Source organism: Pygocentrus nattereri, chromosome 4, assembly GCF_015220715.1.
Source record: "Pygocentrus nattereri isolate fPygNat1 chromosome 4, fPygNat1.pri, whole genome shotgun sequence".
NCBI classification, from domain to species: Eukaryota; Metazoa; Chordata; class Actinopteri; order Characiformes; family Serrasalmidae; genus Pygocentrus; species Pygocentrus nattereri.
Window position 1 is genome coordinate 19,038,511 of NC_051214.1, and position 18,214 is coordinate 19,056,724.

General features: G+C 42.4%; 1 protein-coding gene across 2 annotated transcripts in view; it reads left to right on the plus strand.

Annotated features, from left to right (window-relative positions):
• Positions 1-18,214, plus strand: part of ncoa1 (nuclear receptor coactivator 1) — a 104,341-nt gene that overhangs the window by 82,966 nt on the left and 3,161 nt on the right. For both annotated transcript variants that reach the window (XM_017701066.2, XM_017701061.2), the window contains exons 8-16: positions 2,666-2,764; positions 4,584-4,724; positions 5,060-5,207; positions 8,433-9,468; positions 11,613-11,775; positions 13,209-13,385; positions 13,564-13,681; positions 15,889-16,057; positions 16,140-16,445. In XM_017701066.2, coding sequence (XP_017556555.2) covers positions 2,666-2,764; positions 4,584-4,724; positions 5,060-5,207; positions 8,433-9,468; positions 11,613-11,775; positions 13,209-13,385; positions 13,564-13,681; positions 15,889-16,057; positions 16,140-16,445 — 2,357 coding nt within the window. The remainder of the gene's footprint in view (positions 1-2,665; positions 2,765-4,583; positions 4,725-5,059; positions 5,208-8,432; positions 9,469-11,612; positions 11,776-13,208; positions 13,386-13,563; positions 13,682-15,888; positions 16,058-16,139; positions 16,446-18,214) is intronic.

Genomic DNA, 18,214 nt, shown 5'->3' on the forward strand with positions numbered 1-18,214 from the left:
CAATAACACACTCCCTCTCGGGTTCTGCTTAAATATATATCTTCTCGTTTACATATCTGTGTAACTTTTATGAGTTCTGAATGCTGCCCACTTGCACGGCAAGTTACCACATCCTCGCATTAGCACATCGGTCTGTGAGTTTGTGCCAGCTCCTCCGCTCTCACATGCGGATGTGCCATGTTGTGAAATCGCAGGAATCAGGAGCCGTGAAATTGCATTATGTCTTTTGTCGCAGGTGTTTCTGCACATTTACGGTGCGTGTTTTAGAGTGAGCGTGGCAGCATATGTTCCTGACTTCTATAAATGGCGCCGTCAGTGATACACAACAGAGCATCTTGTGTAAAGTGTTGCTGCCCTTAAAGCTACACTCATACAGTCAAGTACAACAATGTGGAAAATTCCAGTGCTAAAATTTCTATTAAAGGAGGGATTGGGGGGCTGTATCTTACTTAAATGTGCATTATGTAAAGATATCTTCGCTTTAAGTCATGGACGAACCTCATAAATCAAGAACCAGCCCTAAATGACAAACTCAGATTTAAACTAGAGCCTTTTATTAATGGCGGGGAGCTCAAACTGTCGGCCTGCAGACCTGCCAACCTGCATCCAGCCCTCGAGACAGCTTTACACAGCCTGTCACGCATTTACAATTTACCTTTAAATCTGGCCTTGACAGTGTGGCTGGTTGGTAAATATAAGCTATATTAAATCATCTTAGGCTGATTATTATGTTGGTAAAAGCAGAAATTGAGCGTTACACATGAGAAGAACCATTCAAATGAAAACCTGACACAGCACACTTGGGAAGAATGAGTTAGTTATAACTAATAGTTATTATAGTTTAGTTACATCTGTTTTTGTAGATGATACAAAAGTAATGATAAAGTGGTAGATGCACTGTGTCACAATGAATAAATGAATAGAATTATCAGTTGATAACGCAATTATCTCCAACATTTCATATGCAATGAATTCCCTCTCATTCAGCATAAATGGCAACTGCACTGTTAAATACTTAGTGGTTTAACTCAATATGAAATATTTGCTAAATTGTGTTGTTTTAAATACTTAATGTATCCATGCTATTTATTTATGCATGTTTATTTATTTAAAACACTACTACAACAAAGTGTTACGTAAAAGCTGTAGTTGTAATACTAATTTTAAAAAATTATAATACTACAACAAGCTAGTATGGGCAATATGGCAGAATGTAATGTCACGATAAGATCAAGAACTTTTTATAATACTCAGTATGTCTATATTTCTGACATCTGATAAGTTGGAAAAACTATCAATACAGTTATTTATATTCAATAAGTCATTTACTGTGCTGCACTAAATCCTATTAAAAGAGGACTAATTATGCTCGCTTTGTAGTCAAAGGTGGATGGGAGGTGTTTTTAAGTACTGATATTCTCAGTTAACACATACATGCATATTATGACATAAATAATTGCAATAAAGATTACTTAATAAATTTAATAAATTTAATTAAAAAAAAAATTATAAATATTTCCCTGGATGCTTTTTTTCCCCATATTCTAGTTTAAAACATTCGGTAAACTTTATAAAGAGAAATACCTGTGGACCCTGCAGTTCACCTGTGGACCACAGGTAATTTGAATATGAGACTTCTGTTGTTTTAGAATAATGAGGTGTATAAAGCTATTCGCTCTTAAAAGCAATTAGAAAGTGATATTTAATGCAAACCAAATGGATTTGCAGTTCTTACTCAGGAGGTTCAGTTCTGGTTTGCATCGGGTCCAATTCTTTGGTCTGGGTAAGACTGAGGTGATTCTCCAGAAGAGAACTGGCAACAACACAGTGAATATACTTTAATGTTTGGCCCAGTCCCATTTCACCCCTTGCCCCTACCGCTGAGCCCTTAGCCCTTAGCCCTCCGTTTTGCGCGTTCACGTCTAGGGTTGTCTAAGGTGTCCCAATTTTTGTTGAGTGAGAGGGGGAGGGCAAAGTGTTGGGCCGTCATGACCCTCCAAACGGAGATTTTTCAGAGGCATACTTCAAACGGAGTTAAACCTTAAATAGTTCAGCAGTTCTGACGCCTGAATTAAATTAAACTTTATTGTCATTATACAATACAGGGTAGTACAGTATAACGAAACGCTTTTGGGCTACTGTTCCAGTGCAGTAATAAAAGATAAATAGCAAACAGTGCAAAGACAAAAGACAGACAAAATTTGCATAGTAAATACAAGTATCGAACGTAGACAAAATGTGCATAGGCAAAGGTTATAACAGGTATATTGGACGTATAGACAGTATGTGCATAGTCAGATATTCAAGTGTATCAGATATAAAGACAGAAGCGCCAGAATGTAACTGCTGCACCATTTAAGGTGGAACGGGAAATTTAGAAAAAGAAGCTGGAGAGTATTTTTTTTATTTATATTTTTTTATTTATTTGAGGCTCCCATTTCATCAGACAAGATTTCAACCACTATCCCTTGTAACTCAGCTCCAAGGGGTAGAGGTAAAAAGAAGAAATGACATTGGGCCTTTCTCTAGGAAATCCGCCCCAGGTTACTTTTAGCAAAGCATTTGCGAAACTCTTGTCATGAATGATTGCAATGCTACACTCTGACCTTTGCCCTGCACCCCCCCCTCTCTCTCTCTGTCTGTGTGTGTGTGTGTGTGTGAACAGACTTGCAGAGCTGCCTGATCTGCATAGCGTGCCGCGCACCCCGTCCGCCACAAATTCCCGTCAGCACGGAGTCCTTCATCACCAAGCAGGACCCCACAGGTAGCCCCTCTTTTCTATGCCTCCTGTTTGCCATGCACGCACATTCCACTCCCAGTCTGACGCAGCTTGCTAATCTAACCGATTATCAGATGAGGGCAGACTGATCTCAGGTCAGCTTTCCCCAGGATAATCCTAAGCCCTCACAACGTGCTCAAAAAGGGCTGTGTTGGTCCGAGGCCTGCGCTTTGGTAGTATGGACTCTCGCTAACAACCTGAAACCTGGAGGATTAGGAGGCCTTTTGTGCCACTCTGGTCATGCAAGGTGAAACAAATGACCTGATGTGTGAGTTGCACAAAAACATACCAAGGTGTCACCAAGTCCTCTGTTGAAATTTAATCTAAGGAGTGCTCCTGGGAGGTATATGGCATGGAAGCTGTTTTTCAGCTAGAGTTGTCCCGATTACTTTTCATTACTGATCCCGAAACCTTGACTGAGTTTACACGGCAGGTAAAAGTGGCCCAAATATGATTTCTCACCAAATCTGGTTTTAGGTTTGGTTTACAATATGTTTTAAATGTGATCTGTATGTGACATCAGTCTGATCAGATCTCCTAAACTGACTCACATGCACAAAAGAACAGAGCTTTACGTGGCTCATCCAGAGGTAAGCAATCATGACAGCCAGCCAACACCAGTCGCTCCCGGAGCTTCAGTTTCATCTTCACCAGCATCACAGGAGCAATTATAAAGTTTCAGTGGTTGACAGCTGGGCTCATCACCCACAATGTGTTCGAGTTCGCAGTAAAAAGGGCATGTTATTTGGCCACGGCCTTTGCTTTAATGCTGCAGCCTCGATCTCCTCCAGCTGCTTTTGGCTGTTTTGAATGGTTGTGATGAGTCTCTTATAATTTTTGTACAGAAACATCAAATTGTTATATGTTTATGAGTCTCAGCAGCGTTACATTCTGACGAATGCCTAGTTGGATTGACATAAACGTTGCATGAATTCCGAACTGGCTGTTCAGACTGAGTCACATTGCCGCAGATCGGGTACCTATCGGATTTTAGTACCACATACAAAGCATTTCAAATCGCAATTGAAAATGTCAGATTCAGTGTGTTTATCTGTTCACACTGACACACAGACACACATCTGTGTCACATACGGAGAAAAAGATCAGGGTTGTTCTTATGTTAATGCTAAGCTATGTGTAAATGTTTGAGTGACCATGTGAATATACGCTTAAATGATCAGGCAAATTCACCCCACAATTTTGGCTCATAATCATCACGTAATTTCCAAATTAATTATTATAGCTGTTATCATAAGCGTGCATTTTTTTTTTTGTACAGTGGGTGTTACATAATCAATCACTTTTTGTATTAAGAAAATGTCGATAAGAAGATATCCTGCACTAAGAAAATATTGTGCTGTCAATTGTTAGACATCACCAGGCTTCATTTCACTTCTTTTTGTCATCGTTCTTTTCGTCATTGTTTTTGTTTATAGATACTTTACTTCTTTTGTGTTCATTAGATCATTTCAAAACAAAGCATTGAAACTTCTCTGCTTTGAGAATTTGAGTGTTGAAATCTTAAGAGTGCTTGTCTGCATGTTCTCGGTTCTCAGTGATGGTCAATTTCCAGCTTGTTTCTTGCTTATTCCACAATAATTTCACTCAACACAAGTTAACAAAATATCTCACAACCATCACAAGCTCCACTGGATTTATTGCAAACTCGCTCCCAAACAAAAAAGTGCAGCTACTTTTTGCTGCTACAAAGCAAATGTGTCATTACTACTTTCTGCAGTTTTTTTCTCTCAGTGCATGTGACTATACTGTTAAATAAATGTGTGTGTGTGTGTATAACCTGCAGGGAAGATCATCTCCATTGAGACGAGTGCTCTGAGAGCCACTGGCCGGCCAGGCTGGGAGGACCTGGTCAGGAAGTGCATTTACGCCTTCTTCCAGCCTCAGGGCAAAGAACCCTCCCACGCCAAGAAGCTGCTACAAGAGGGTAAGCACAACCACAACCATTTCATCAAGCCTTCTTAATTTGCTCTAGTGGAGGTGCCTGTGTACTAGACATGCTTTAATCTTGATTTTTAGAGGCCTCTTTCCTGGACATTACCTGTATTACCTGAACAGATCTTGGGAACGTGGTGTCAATGTCAGTTTTGTTTTTCAAAAGGTTTTCTCTTTGAACAAGTGCTCTTATGTGCCCGGAGAAAAATCTGCTGCTTGTTGGTGTCAGCTGCTGCTGCCCTCTGTTGGTTTCATGTTACTGACTTGAATACATAACAATAAAGCAGAGCGGGTAATGTGTGTGTGTGTGTGTGTGTGTCTGAGCAGTGATGACCCATGGCACGGCCATCAGCCCTCTGTACCGTTTCACACTCAGTGACGGGACACCCCTCAGTGCGCAGACGCGCTGCAAATTCTGCTGCCCCCCCAACCCCGATGAACAGCCCTTCATCATGGGCATCCACACTATCGACAGGTATTTCTTCTCTCCTCCCACACACATGCAGCAAAGTACTGTTGCAGAGATAAAGCCAATCGATTTTTTGTAAGCACTCTGTTTAAGACAGAAGCTGGGGTTTAAGAGCTCATATATGCTCCCTATTCAGACTGAATTAGGTTTGTATGGTGAGGTGTTGTAATTTGACTGATTTACAATGAGAACCCTGATTTCATACAAGTACAAATCTGCGATGTGTGTAGTTTTCACAAATATGAGTACTAATTCCAAATTGCCCTTTAAAGCCCTGTCCTAGCTGAATTAGGCTTATCAGAGAATGTAATTAGAATGTTTATATGTTTAATTTGATTGGGCAATTAAGGTTTCCCACATTACCTCAAATAGCCTGGGTGGAAACATCATTGTGCAGACGTTTGCAGCAGCGTTATGCGACAGGTACCATGCTTCAACAATAACAATGACTAAACATAGTGCACACCATGTTGAATAAGTGGCATATAGACAAGCATTAGGCTTGCTGCCTAATAAGGCAGAAAAAGCATTGCCTTGTGAGAGGTACTTCTGAGGTTCATTTACATTTACGGCATTTGGCTGACGCTCTTATCCAGAGCAACTTACAGTTTAACTATTTTAGGCGAAGGTAGTGTTAGGAGTCTTGCCCAAGGAGTCTTATGTGTATAGTGTAGGGTGCTTGTCCAAGCCAGGGGATTGAACCCCAGTTTACAATATAGAAGGCAGAAAACTCCCTTCCCTGTGATAAAATTGCAACCATTGACTGCTGAACGAGGTCAAATGAACATCTACACGCCCGGCATCCACTCTCTGGCTAGCGCCCTGGCCCAGAAGCAGTCTCTCTCACCTCCCCCTGCCACCCAGACAGACATCCACCCCCAGCAGCTCCCCTGCTTGCCCGCCTCCAGCCAAGCCACCTGAGCTTGGCATTGATGAGCCCGAGAGCACAGCGGTGAGCAACCCCAAACTCAGCCAGCTCCTGGATAGCAGCAGCAGTGTCGCTGGCCCTGCAGACCACGAGTTGTTGCCGGCCACGCAGACCCATCCGCAGCCTGCTGCTCAGTGCCCAGCCACCCACAGCACCCTGACAGAGCGCCACAAGATCCTGCACCGGCTCCTCCAGGATAGCACCCCCCCCCCCGACACGTCCAATTTAGCCATCATGTAAAAATGTGAAAACAATAAGCCATGAGAGGCCATGGGTTACTGTGATTTTATCATGGATGGTTGTTCTAAAACTTCTTTCCCTGTGATAAAATCGCAACCATTGACTGCTGAACGAGGTCAAATGAACTTTTAGTCGCCAATCACTGTAAACTGCAGACATTAAATATGATAACATAGTGCTGTTCATTGTAAATGCGTTCAGTTTGTAAGTACTTTTTGGTCACTAAATCAGCACCGCGAGTCTTCCACCAGTCTGACAACAACGCTTTTCTCACGGTGGGGCTGAATCTCAAACGGCTCCCTGCTCCCTCCATAGTGCACTGCATCAGAATTGAAATACTGACTCCTGCAGCACAGCTAGGCAGAGTATCACTAAAAATGGTCATTTGGGATTTAGCCACATTCATACTCAACAAGCAGTGCAGTATTTGACAGCAGAAGCTAGAATTTCTAAACTTAATGCTACACAGCACACTGTTTCTACCCACAGGCTGTCAGGCTTCTGAACAAGCTGTGAAGCTGTGAGTCCGTCCCCAACTACCATTTTCAGTCAGTCACTTTGTCAGCATTATTATTATATCATATCATCTCTGCTATGGACAATAACACCTTAACACTAAGCCACTTTATATAACAGTAACACTGAGTCACTTTAAAGAGCAATAACACCGAGTCAGTCAAGTCACTTTAAAATGTATATTGTCTCTAGATTTTGTGTATATTTAATCCATTTTTTAAAATGTATTTATTTATTTACTTTTTATATATTTCACTTTTACTTATTTACTTTCTGTAGAGTGATTTATCTGAGCCTCACCACAAGCATTTCAGTGCATAAATATCCTAGGATATTGTGCGAATGACAAATAAACTTGAAACTATTTAGCTTGGGAGTACAGAGCAGTTTTGGATTCAGCCTGGATTTGATGTTAATTCTTTCTCAGATGGACATTTATTCTCAAGTTCAAAGTAGAACTACTGCAATCTACAGCATTTTTGGTGATGGTCTAAATAGAAGTAGAATGAATTGAAATCAGTGCCTCTCACAAGGCAGAGGGATTTCTGTCCAGTGTATAAGTTGAATTAGCCCACTTTACTAGCCTAATGTTATTTTCTTTAAACCAGATATTTGTTTTTGTAGTTTGTTTGTTTGATTGGACCCATTTTTTAGTCTCTATGCTGAAATGAACGTATGAGCTATGACTGTTCAGTCTGAGCTATCTGAGGTCATTTGGGGAAATTGCCTACTTTATCCCGTAAGATTCAGACAGTCAGATCCATAACAAATCGCAGTGCACCGCCTCCTCTGGTAAAACTAATCCATCTTTGAAAGGCCTATAGAACTTATAAAATTACATACACTTTTTAGTGTATTTTTAGTTTACATTTTTTTGAAGTATTTGTTCAGCACAAAAAAAATTAGTTTAGTACTGTATTTCCCGTACCCGGTATGTAGTAAATGAGCCAAGAACTGAAGTTCTCGGTTAGCATTGCACAAAATATTTAACAGGGTTTCCATAAAATCTTAGAAAGACTTAATGATGGATTTTAAAAAATGTAAGGTTTTAAAATGTCTTCGTTCTACTATTATACACTAATTCAGAACAGTCAGATGTGAAAACAGTGAAAATACAAAGCATTTGGAACCAAAAAGTTCCTTTGACTCTGCAGAACCCTTTTTGGTGCCTCATAGAACAATTTTTAAAAAATGTTTCTTTAGAAACATGTACGGCAGGTAAAGAGAGAACAGATGAACCTTATATATATTCAGATAGTTCTTTAAGTTGTCATGATTCTATAGTTATAAGGTATTTATCACCTTACCTAATTTGAATAAAGAACACTTGAGAAACCCACTTTTGAAAGTGTAAAGTTAATATGACACATATCAAGAATATCTTAGTGTAATTACATACTTGATTTTCACCCATTTGCTTGAATAAAACATTGCATGCCATATTGTACAGTTTAACTGTGATGTTTTTCCAACATCTTGATTTTGCTGAATTGTTTCTCTTAAAGAGATTATGTTTCACATTGGCTCTGTTTTTTTATGTGTCCCAGGGAACACAACACTGCTAGCTCTCAGGAAAACACTACCCCTAGCCTTCTGTCCCCCTCGGCCCCTCCAGCCCGCTCTCCCGCCCTACGGCCCTCCAGTGACCTCGGCCTGCATCTCAACAATGGAAACGGCACCTGCCCCACGCCGGGTCCTCCTGCCTCCACCCCGCCGGGCTACCTGACGCCCAGTCGTGCAGGGCCACCCCAGCAGGTCAACAGCCCTTCACCGCTGGGCAGCCCCCTCACAGCCACCCCTACCTCATTTATGTCACCGCGGCCTCCGCGTGGCAGCCCAGGTCTTGCAGGCAGCCCCCGCATCCCGGGACACCCTTTCTCGCCCCCCACGCCTGGCATCCACTCTCCGGCTGGCGCCCTGGCCCGGCAGCAGTCTGGTGGAGACGGCAATGCCTTCTCTCTCCCCTCCCCCCTGCCACCCAGACAGACATCCACCCCCAGCAGCTCCCCAGCTCGTCCGCCTCCAGCCAAGCCACCTGAGCTGGGCATTGACGAGCCCAAGAGCACAGCGGTGAGCAACCCAAAACTCAACCAGCTCCTGGACAGCAGCAGCAGTGTCGCTGGCCCTGCAGACCACGAGCTCTTGCCGGCCACGCAGACCCGTCCGCAGCCTGCCGCCCAGTGCCCAGCCTCCCACAGCACCCTGACAGAGCGCCACAAGATCCTGCATCGGCTGCTCCAGGATAGCAGCCCCGCCGACACCTCCAAGGATGCGGAGATCAAGAAGGAGCCGCCAATCAGCCCCAGCCAAGGCACAGGCCCAGTCTCCATTGCTGGAGGCAGCAAAGAGCCGCAGGACCACCAGCTACTGCGCTTTTTACTTGACACAGATGAGAAGGACCTGGCTGACCTGCCCCCACCCGCTGCACTCAGCCTTCAGACGATCCGGGTCAAATCGGAGAAGAAAGTGGGTGGAGAGAGTGGGACCTGCGTTGCTACAATAGCTACTGGCCCTGCTGCTCCTGCAGCTTCTCCTGCTTCTGCAGTTACCTGCTCACCCAAATCCAGCGACCGGTCCAGCGCGGTATGCATTTACGTACTTATACTGTATTCACTTAGAAAATACTTTTGTTTTATGTGTAATGAAATCCATCTTGATGCATTGTCCTAAAGGTACTTGATTTTTGGAATATTAGAGTCAATTATCACTGATTATTTAAATGACAGTCTGCACTAACTTTTTGGACTTAGGGTTAGCCCTAACCCTAACTTAAGATTTCAGATTCCAAATTAGCAATTTCATCATGCATCAAATTAAAGGTCATTGCTGTCAGAATAAAATTCCATTTTTATTTATTTATTTATTTTTGACTTGCCATTGTGCCAAAATCCGATGACGATTGGAGCAATATAAATGTAATTACTTGGAATAAATGATTTGCAAAAAATACTAAATTACTTAAAATAAATAATGTCCCTATTAATTTCCATTAAAAGTTAAATAAGTTTTCTTCCTTCTCCTGTAAAGTCTTGTAAAGTCCTTTTGGAGATACAAGGTTTTGTTACAACAGCAACAATATGCATCATGATAAAGAAAACACATCAATATCTGCAGATAATTGCTTTAAAATCCCTGCATCAGACAGATTTTTAGCTTTGATCAGTACTTAATTTTTCATTAGAGATTATTATTGTACTCTTGAAGAGCAGTTAGTGTAGGCGATGTGCTAAAACGTGTTCATTTTATTTGTTTTGTAACGCTATACAAATAAGTTCAAAGAGGGTTCATGGGAGTTTGCCCAACCAGTCCACATGTGCTTTGTGGATTTGGAGAAGGCATACGACTGTGTTCCCCGGGGTATTCTGTGGGAGGTGCTTCGGGAGTACGGGGTACATGGCTCTTTGCTACGAGCCATTCAGGCCCTGTACAAACAAAGCAGGAGTTTGGTTCGCATGGCCGGCAGTAAGTCAGACTCGTTCCCAGTGAGAGTTGGAATACGTCAGGGCTGCCCTTTGTCACCGATTCTATTCATAATTTTTATGGCTAGAATTTCTAGGTGCAGTCAGGGGATGGAGGGTGTCCAGTTTGGTGACCTCAAGGTCACATCGCTGCTGTTTGCAGATGATGTGGTCCTATTGGGGACATCAGGCCACGAACTTCAGCTTTCGCTGGATCGGTTTGCAGCCGAGTGTGAATGGGCCGGGATGAGGATCAGTACCTCCAAATCCGAGGCCATGGTTCTCAGGCGGGAAAGGGTGGAGAGCCCTCTCTGGGTCGGGGATGAGCTCTTGCCTCAAGTGGAGGAGTTTAAGTATCTTGGGGAGTGATGGTACAAGGGAGCGGGAGATTGACAGGCTGATTGGTGCTGGGTCAGCAGTGATGCAGGCTCTTTACCGGTCTGTTGTGGTAAAGAAAGAGCTCTTGATTTACTGGTCGCTCTACGTTCCCACCCTCACCTATGGTCATGAGCTTTGGGTAATAACTGAAAGAACGAGATCGCGAATACAAGGGGCCGAAATGAGTTTCCTCCGCAGGGTCTCTGGACTCTCCCTTAGAGATAGGGTGAGAAGTTTGGTTATCCGGGAGGGACTCGGAGTAGAGCCGCTGCTTCTCCACGTCGAGAGGAGCCAGCTGAGGTGGTTCAGGCATCTGGTTAGGATGCCTCCTGGACGCCTCCCTTGGGTGTCACAGTCAAGTCCACCCGGGAGGAGACCCAGGGGAAGACCCAGTACACGCTGGCGTGACTATATCGCCCAGCTGGCCTGGGAACGCCTCGGAATCCCCCCCAGAGAGCTAGTGGAAGTGGCTGGGGAAAGGGAGGTCTGGGCCTCATTGCTTAGGATGCTGCCCCCGCGACCCAAACCCCGGAGAAGCGGAAGATAGATTTCTAGAAGAATTGTAATTGAACAATAGTATATTCTTGTAAGCTACTTTTTAATTCTCTCTTTCTAAAATGTTTTCAGTAGTGAGGACACCTCTTGAGTGTAAGCAGGTAATCTGATGCCCTCATTCTGGTTATGAGCAGATACAGGTTGCTATTTATATCCACCAAGCTGGCTCGTTCTCTGGCTCCACTCCTTAACACTACAGCCTTGGTGTTCGTTTGCAGTTCCTGAGCTTGAACTTTGCCTTACTGGTGCTCTTAGTTACCGTAGAACGCTTACGGTTATATTGGCTGAACTTTTCTCCCTCATCCTTCTTGTTTTTGTGTCTATGTGTGCGTGTAGCAGTTTCCCAGTGATTTGGACACGTTGAACCAGCTGCTGCCCACCCCGAGGGGCCCTGTGGGCGGGAAGCCAGTAGAGGAGCTGGGGCTGCCCCAGCCGGCCGACGACAACATTCCCATCGGCGTGAGCGTGAAACGTGAACCGCCTGGGACACCCAGCCGTGGTGAGGGCTTCCAGACCTGCAAGACGACAACAAACAAATGAACAAGAAACATTCACTATGCATGAGAAATTCAGTTTCAAATCCATAGTATGAGATGTATTTATAGTTTTGTGGATAGTCCGACCAGTGTACATGTTGGTAGCAATGAATGAAGGCTAGTGTGGCATCATACTAACTGGCCTTACTGGCTTTCTTGTATTCTGGCAATTTAGAGGTTAGGAAATGTGCAATCTGAAGGTGCCTATTCAACAGCATTGGTGTTGGAATGTTAGAATAGACCACTGTAGTCGTGCGTCATTCTGTAGTTTTCGTTATGCCCAGGCAGGCTGTGGCAGTGCTCTGACGAGTTGTGCTACCTTATCAAAATGTTCTACTTTTGTGCTTATTAAAAATAAATAAAACCTCTGGGATATTTTGATACACTGAAGCTCCTTATCAAAAATACTACCAGCATTAAAACTACGAGGCTGAATTTAACAGCTTTTTATGCAACTTCTTGTTTGAATGTTCCCATTCCACCTTAAAAGGTGCGGCAGTTAAGACTAGCAATCACAAAGAGTAGCAAGCCAGACAAAATACAAACCTGTCGGTTCTGTGAAACAGCAAAAGTAAGGTAATGTTACTCTGTTAAGTGAAAATAGAGAAACCTCCTCACATCATGTCTTTCAACCCAAGTCAGCTTCTTTTTTGCTGGCTGCTTGTTTGAAGGTCGTGGGCTGGAGTTTAGGGAACCAGCCTCATTGCCGGTTCGATCCCCTGAGCCAACATAACATGACTGAAATGCACTTGAGCAAGGCACCTAACCCCCAACTGCTCCCCAGGTGCTGCGGATAGGGCTGCCCACTGCCATGGCAAGTGTGCTCACTGCCCCCAAGTGTGAGTGTTCACTAGTCAAAATGTGGAGGTGAATTTTCCCTGTTGTGGGACTAATAAGGATCACTGAATCTAACTTAGTCACTCAAGGCATGCACATTTTTTTTGAATAAAGTAAACAAAATTTGTTTATTGTTTTGATTTTATTTTATTGTAAAAATAATAATGAATCCTCCCAAAATAATCATCAAAATCAAAATGTGGTAACATCTGAAAATTTCTGATGCTTTAATACTTTCCCAAAAGAATAATAACATCATTATGGGGTCAGATACGTCCCTATCTAACCACGGTTGGTTGAATGTCCTCTAAATGTTTAACATTTAAAATTGCAGTTCTGCTTTTGTGGCAGGTGCTTTACATGTCTTTGGGCACCAGGACATCGCACATTCTTAGGCTTAGTAGAACTGTTTCGTTCTTTAAAATAACTGCGTGTCTTTGAGACCCAGGGAACGTTTTTAGGCTTATTGGCATTATTTTGTTGAACAGTCCCTTGTAACATTTAGCCTATCAGTGCATTTATGCTGACTTGCTCCGCATGTGTTCACTTGTCTCTGCAGTGTTCCCTGATGGCTCCAGTCTTCAGAGCCAGTCTCCTTTCGACTTCTGCAGCCCCTCTACACCCACCCAGGCTCAGGGCCCAGGGCTGGTTCAGGCTGACCCCTTCCAGCCACCCAAAGAGAGCAGCAGCCCATTTGCTGATCCCACCAACATCAACACCTTCAATGCCAGCACAGGTGCCGTATCTCCATTCCGATACACATGGCTCATGAATTACGCACACCAATCATCCCACTGTGACAGCTTTGATTAGTTGTATTGTGTTCATGGGGTCAAACCCTGGCCCGAACCCTACTTGCAGTGGACAAGAGGTGTAACTGCTGCATTAATGACTCATACCTTGTTCCAATATAGGACTGGCCAAGCTGGAGCTGCCCGACTCCCAGCAGTTCCAGCCCATGTCCTTGCCTGACCTGGCTTTCGATGGTACCCTGGGAACCCAGACACACGCCCCTCTGCCCTCTCCTCAAGAGTGAGTGTTTGTCCTTGACTAAGTAAAGATGTTAGACGTAAAATTGATACATTTAAGTTTCTATAGTTTATGATTTAGATACAGATACACCCATATTCATTATGTTAATACGATAACCCAACTGTTAACACCTTATTGTAACCCGATATTAGTATCATACTCTGATAATTCGACTGTTTTGCAGTTTAAAGCGCTTTTATTAGTGTTACTGACTGTGCTGTCCATTAATGTGAATTTCCCACACCATGCATGTCAGTGTGCACACTAGCTTAAAATAAGAGCTGAATTATTGTTAGTAATTATTGGTTTTAAATCCAATATTGTATGAATAATAATAATGACTTTCACTTTATTTGAAAATAAAATATTGGAGGGCAATATATTGTGCATCTATACTTTTAGGATTGTTGTCTGAAAAAACAAACAAATGAACAAAAACAAAAGCATCTCGCATCAAAGCATGAAAGCACACTATATATCAGTAATAATAATAATAATAATGCTTTTATTCATATAGCACCTTTCATACATTAAATGCAGCTCAAACTGCTTTACAGTAAAAGCAGCAGCGAAAGAAAAATAACACAGGGAAAGATAAGTAAACAACAGGGCAGAGAAGGAAAAGTAAAAAGATCATCAAAAATGAAAAATCCAACAAAATAAAATAATCATAGAAAAGGGGCAGAAAATGCATAAAACAGTGAGGCATTTGAATAAAAGAACAAAGCCGTTTAAATATCGAATCCGTTTTTAAAACAAACAAAAAAAGATAGATGAATATAAATAATGATATAAATAAAAATAAATTAAAAATACATGAACACATGAAGCCCTTGTGAATGATCTAATGAGCTGAATCATTTGTTTAAAGAGGCAGTGTGTCGTTGTCTGCAGTGTTCTGTCCTGTGAGGACTGGAGCCTGACACAGGTGCTATAGATGGTCATTTGAACTCATGGACAAAGATCACCCTTGATTTATTAAAAAAAAATCATTCAAAACAGCCTACTAGGCAACTAGTAAGTATAAGTTATTCATTTTTCAGATGAAAAAGCAGAAACAAATTTAACAGAAAATTACAACAACTACCCCAACAACTGCAAATATATCACACTATTCAGTGTTTACTGTGTCCAGCTTTTGCCTTTATTACAGCTTCTGTTCTTTTTAGGAGATCTGGGGCCGTATTACAGAAACTTCTTACGTCTGAAATCTTATCTGCTTACTCACCATGACAACTCTGGTTAGGACTGAATTGAGGACTGAAGCTATTACAGAGCAACAGTTCTTAAGTTCATAATCTTTTCATTAACCCACCCAGATAAGAAAACAGTATTACAGAAACATCCAAACTAGACAGAATTTCCTAAATTGTGTCCTAACCTTTAAGATAAACCTCAAAGTGTCTTAACTTCTGATCTAACCGTCTGTGTCCATTGTTTTATGCAGTGAGAAGCAGGATAGTTCACTGTAATTGGTATAACGATGCTACATTTATCTAAATTACACTGAAAATTATGAGGGTTTTTCTTTTCTAACTCTGTGTTTTAAAAGTCCAGACACTGCAGACTCCACCGTGCCTTTTATTACCTTTGTGTTTATTTTGATGATAAAATATTACAGAGATGGTGGTGAATAATGAGGAGATGGAGCTGAACGTGTGTCTATTTATTAGGAGGAATAATGTTGGTGTGCTCGACCAGAATTTGGGAAATGGAGACTGAAACTGTGGAGTGCCGACACTCTGATAAGCAGCAGGGGGCGCTAACATAATCTCAACTGTCAGTTTTTTGTGCTTTAGTTTTATTTGACTTTCCTTACATCAGTAATGGTAGCTAACGGTAGCTGTCTGGTCTAACTAGCTTGATTGCTTGGATTACGTGTTTACACTTCAGCTGTGTGCCTATGGCAGGTTGCTAAGTAACAGATGGGACAGTTGATTGTCGACTTCGATTGAGTAAGTTAGGATTTTTTAACTTGAGATAAGATTAGATTCTGTAAAATAAGATTCTTAAATTAAGATTTGCATCTGAAATCTTCTGATCTTAAGTCACGACAAAAAGATGTTTCTGTAATACGGACGTTTCTGTAATACAGTCTTTGATTTCCAAAATTCAGTCTTGGAAGTTGGTTGCGTTTTCTGCTGCTCACGATTCCGAACACATTCAATGATGTTGATGTCTGTCTGTGTCTGCTGGTGTTTGAGCAGGCAGTGTGTACCATGCCCACTGGACGAGATGCTGTGCCCTCCTACCACCCCAGAGGGCCGAAGTGACGAGAAGGCCCTGTTGGAGCAGCTGGTGTCGTTCCTGAGCGGCACAGATGAAAGCGAGCTGGCTGAGCTTGACCGGGCGCTGGGCATTGACAAAATTGTCCAGGTCAGAGTCACTCAGTCTATTCCTTTTCCCTCCCAAACAATCAGTGTTCTAGGTGCTCACTGTCTTCTTGTGTCTTCTCCAGAGTGGATGCCTGGATCAGATCTCCCAGCGTTTCCCCCCACCACAGGCGCCAGCACCGGTGCCCATGGATCCCAAGGTCCCCAGCTATACCACCCAGTTCCCCACCTCACCCTCTCAATTCCCAGCTGAGATGGGTGCCACGCAGGGCGTGGGCTTTGGAGCACCTCGAGTGCCCTTTACAGGCAACATGGGCATGAACACGATGCGGCCTGGCCTGAACCGAGCCCCTGGGATACCTAACCAGCTGCGCCTGCCGCCCAACCAGCTGAGGCTGCAGCTTCAGCAGCGTCTGCAGGGACCGCAGCAGGTATGACACAAACCTGCCAACCTTTTTGTTTACCATCTTTTTGCTGACTGAACTTAACCCATTTGCTCTACTTAACCCATAGTTCATAATGCGGGCTGATCAATTTCATGCATTGTTGTTGTAAGAAAAAAAGGATTTTGGAAAGTCCTCATCCTAGTTTTGTTCTGATTTTGTCCAAAGTGGTTCAGATGTTCTCTTCTGGTTCCATTGTAGACTTGATGGTTAATGTTCAGAGCCCAATGTTTCTTGACTCAAGTGTGGAAGCGAAGCCATAGGTTTTTATTGTAAAAGATATGTAGAGTTATCAAATATGTAATGTTCAAAAGAATTGTGATTAATCACATTATTTTGTGTAGTTAAGCACATTTAATCAGGTTGTGTCTTTTTTGTGAAAAATTTGACGATAATGGAAGACTTTTAAAAATGCCAAACAAAACATTTGGCTGAAGGCCAACGTTTTTTCATAGGGTTTCATTTATTTTGCCATATTTTTCACCATTAATAAAATAAATAGGCTAAATGTAGTTTTGTCTTGGTGAGAGAGAGAGAGAGAGAGAGAGAGAGAATGTTACATTTGGCTTGAGAGCTTGAAACTGAATAAAATCTGCAAAACTTTAAAGCGATCTGGTGTGATGACAGTGTGTAAATTCAGTGCGTTAAAGTGGGTACTAGCCTAGAACAGTTGGCTCTAGCCCTGCAGTGAAGGAGTAAAAGTTCCACTCTTGTTCCCCTCTATAGCCGGGAACTAGAACAAAAATAACAGCGTCATTAAAACGTCATCGTTAGGTATACATTTTTTTTTTTCGGTCCCGAAAGTGTTCAGTTTTTTTATTTATTTATTTTTTCCGGTCGAAGAATTTTGGTTGCCGATCACTTGGTGCGTCCCTTGTTTTGTCATATATGTGGACAAAATAGGCTTTTATCATAATATATTTATTGCTTTCAATAATTCAGTAATTATTTTTGTCTTGTTAGGGTTCGCATGATATGAACATGAAACCCACAGACATAGGATCCAATACCCAATACCTTAGCAGCAAACAGTTGATTCTGTTTAAAAACATGTTGAGGTTGGTACGTAGTTTTTCGTGTTAGGTGAGCGATGCAGGCTGCCTCATGAGATGTGAGCTAAACCGATGGCTCACTTTGTAATGAGTTTTGTTATAATGCTCGATACTGATGTGAACTCATCTTACACTGAAGTCTTTTCTCCTTGGTGGACGATGTGCCAACATGTTATTTGTCTGTGAATTATATTTTAACTGCGTCTGGAACTAGCTAACATTTGAGTAGTCATTAAGTGCACTCTTATGCTACTAATGATAAGCCATTGTGTGCCAGGATTAACTAACCAGGTCACGTCTGATCCAGCTGCTTATTTTGGAGCAAAAAAAAAATGAAGGTAACAATATAATATGGGGACAGTGGTGGGCTGGAGGTTAGGGAACCAGCTTTGTGGAAGGTTGCTGGTTCGATCCCCAAAGCCAACAGTACATGACTGAGGTGCCCTTGAGCAAAGCACCTAACCCCCAACTGCTCCCCGGTTGTCGTGGATAGGGCTGCCCACTGACCCAAGTGTGTGTCTTCACTAGTGTGTATGTGGTGTTTCACTGAACAGGTTAGAATGCGGAGGTTAAATTTCTCATTTGTGGGACTAATAAGAGTCACTTAATCTTAACACATCATAATGTTCTGTGCCTCATTATGTCAAGTTGCTCACACAGAGTGAGTTGGCAGTGCGTTGTTCATGATCACTTAAAAACCTCAGT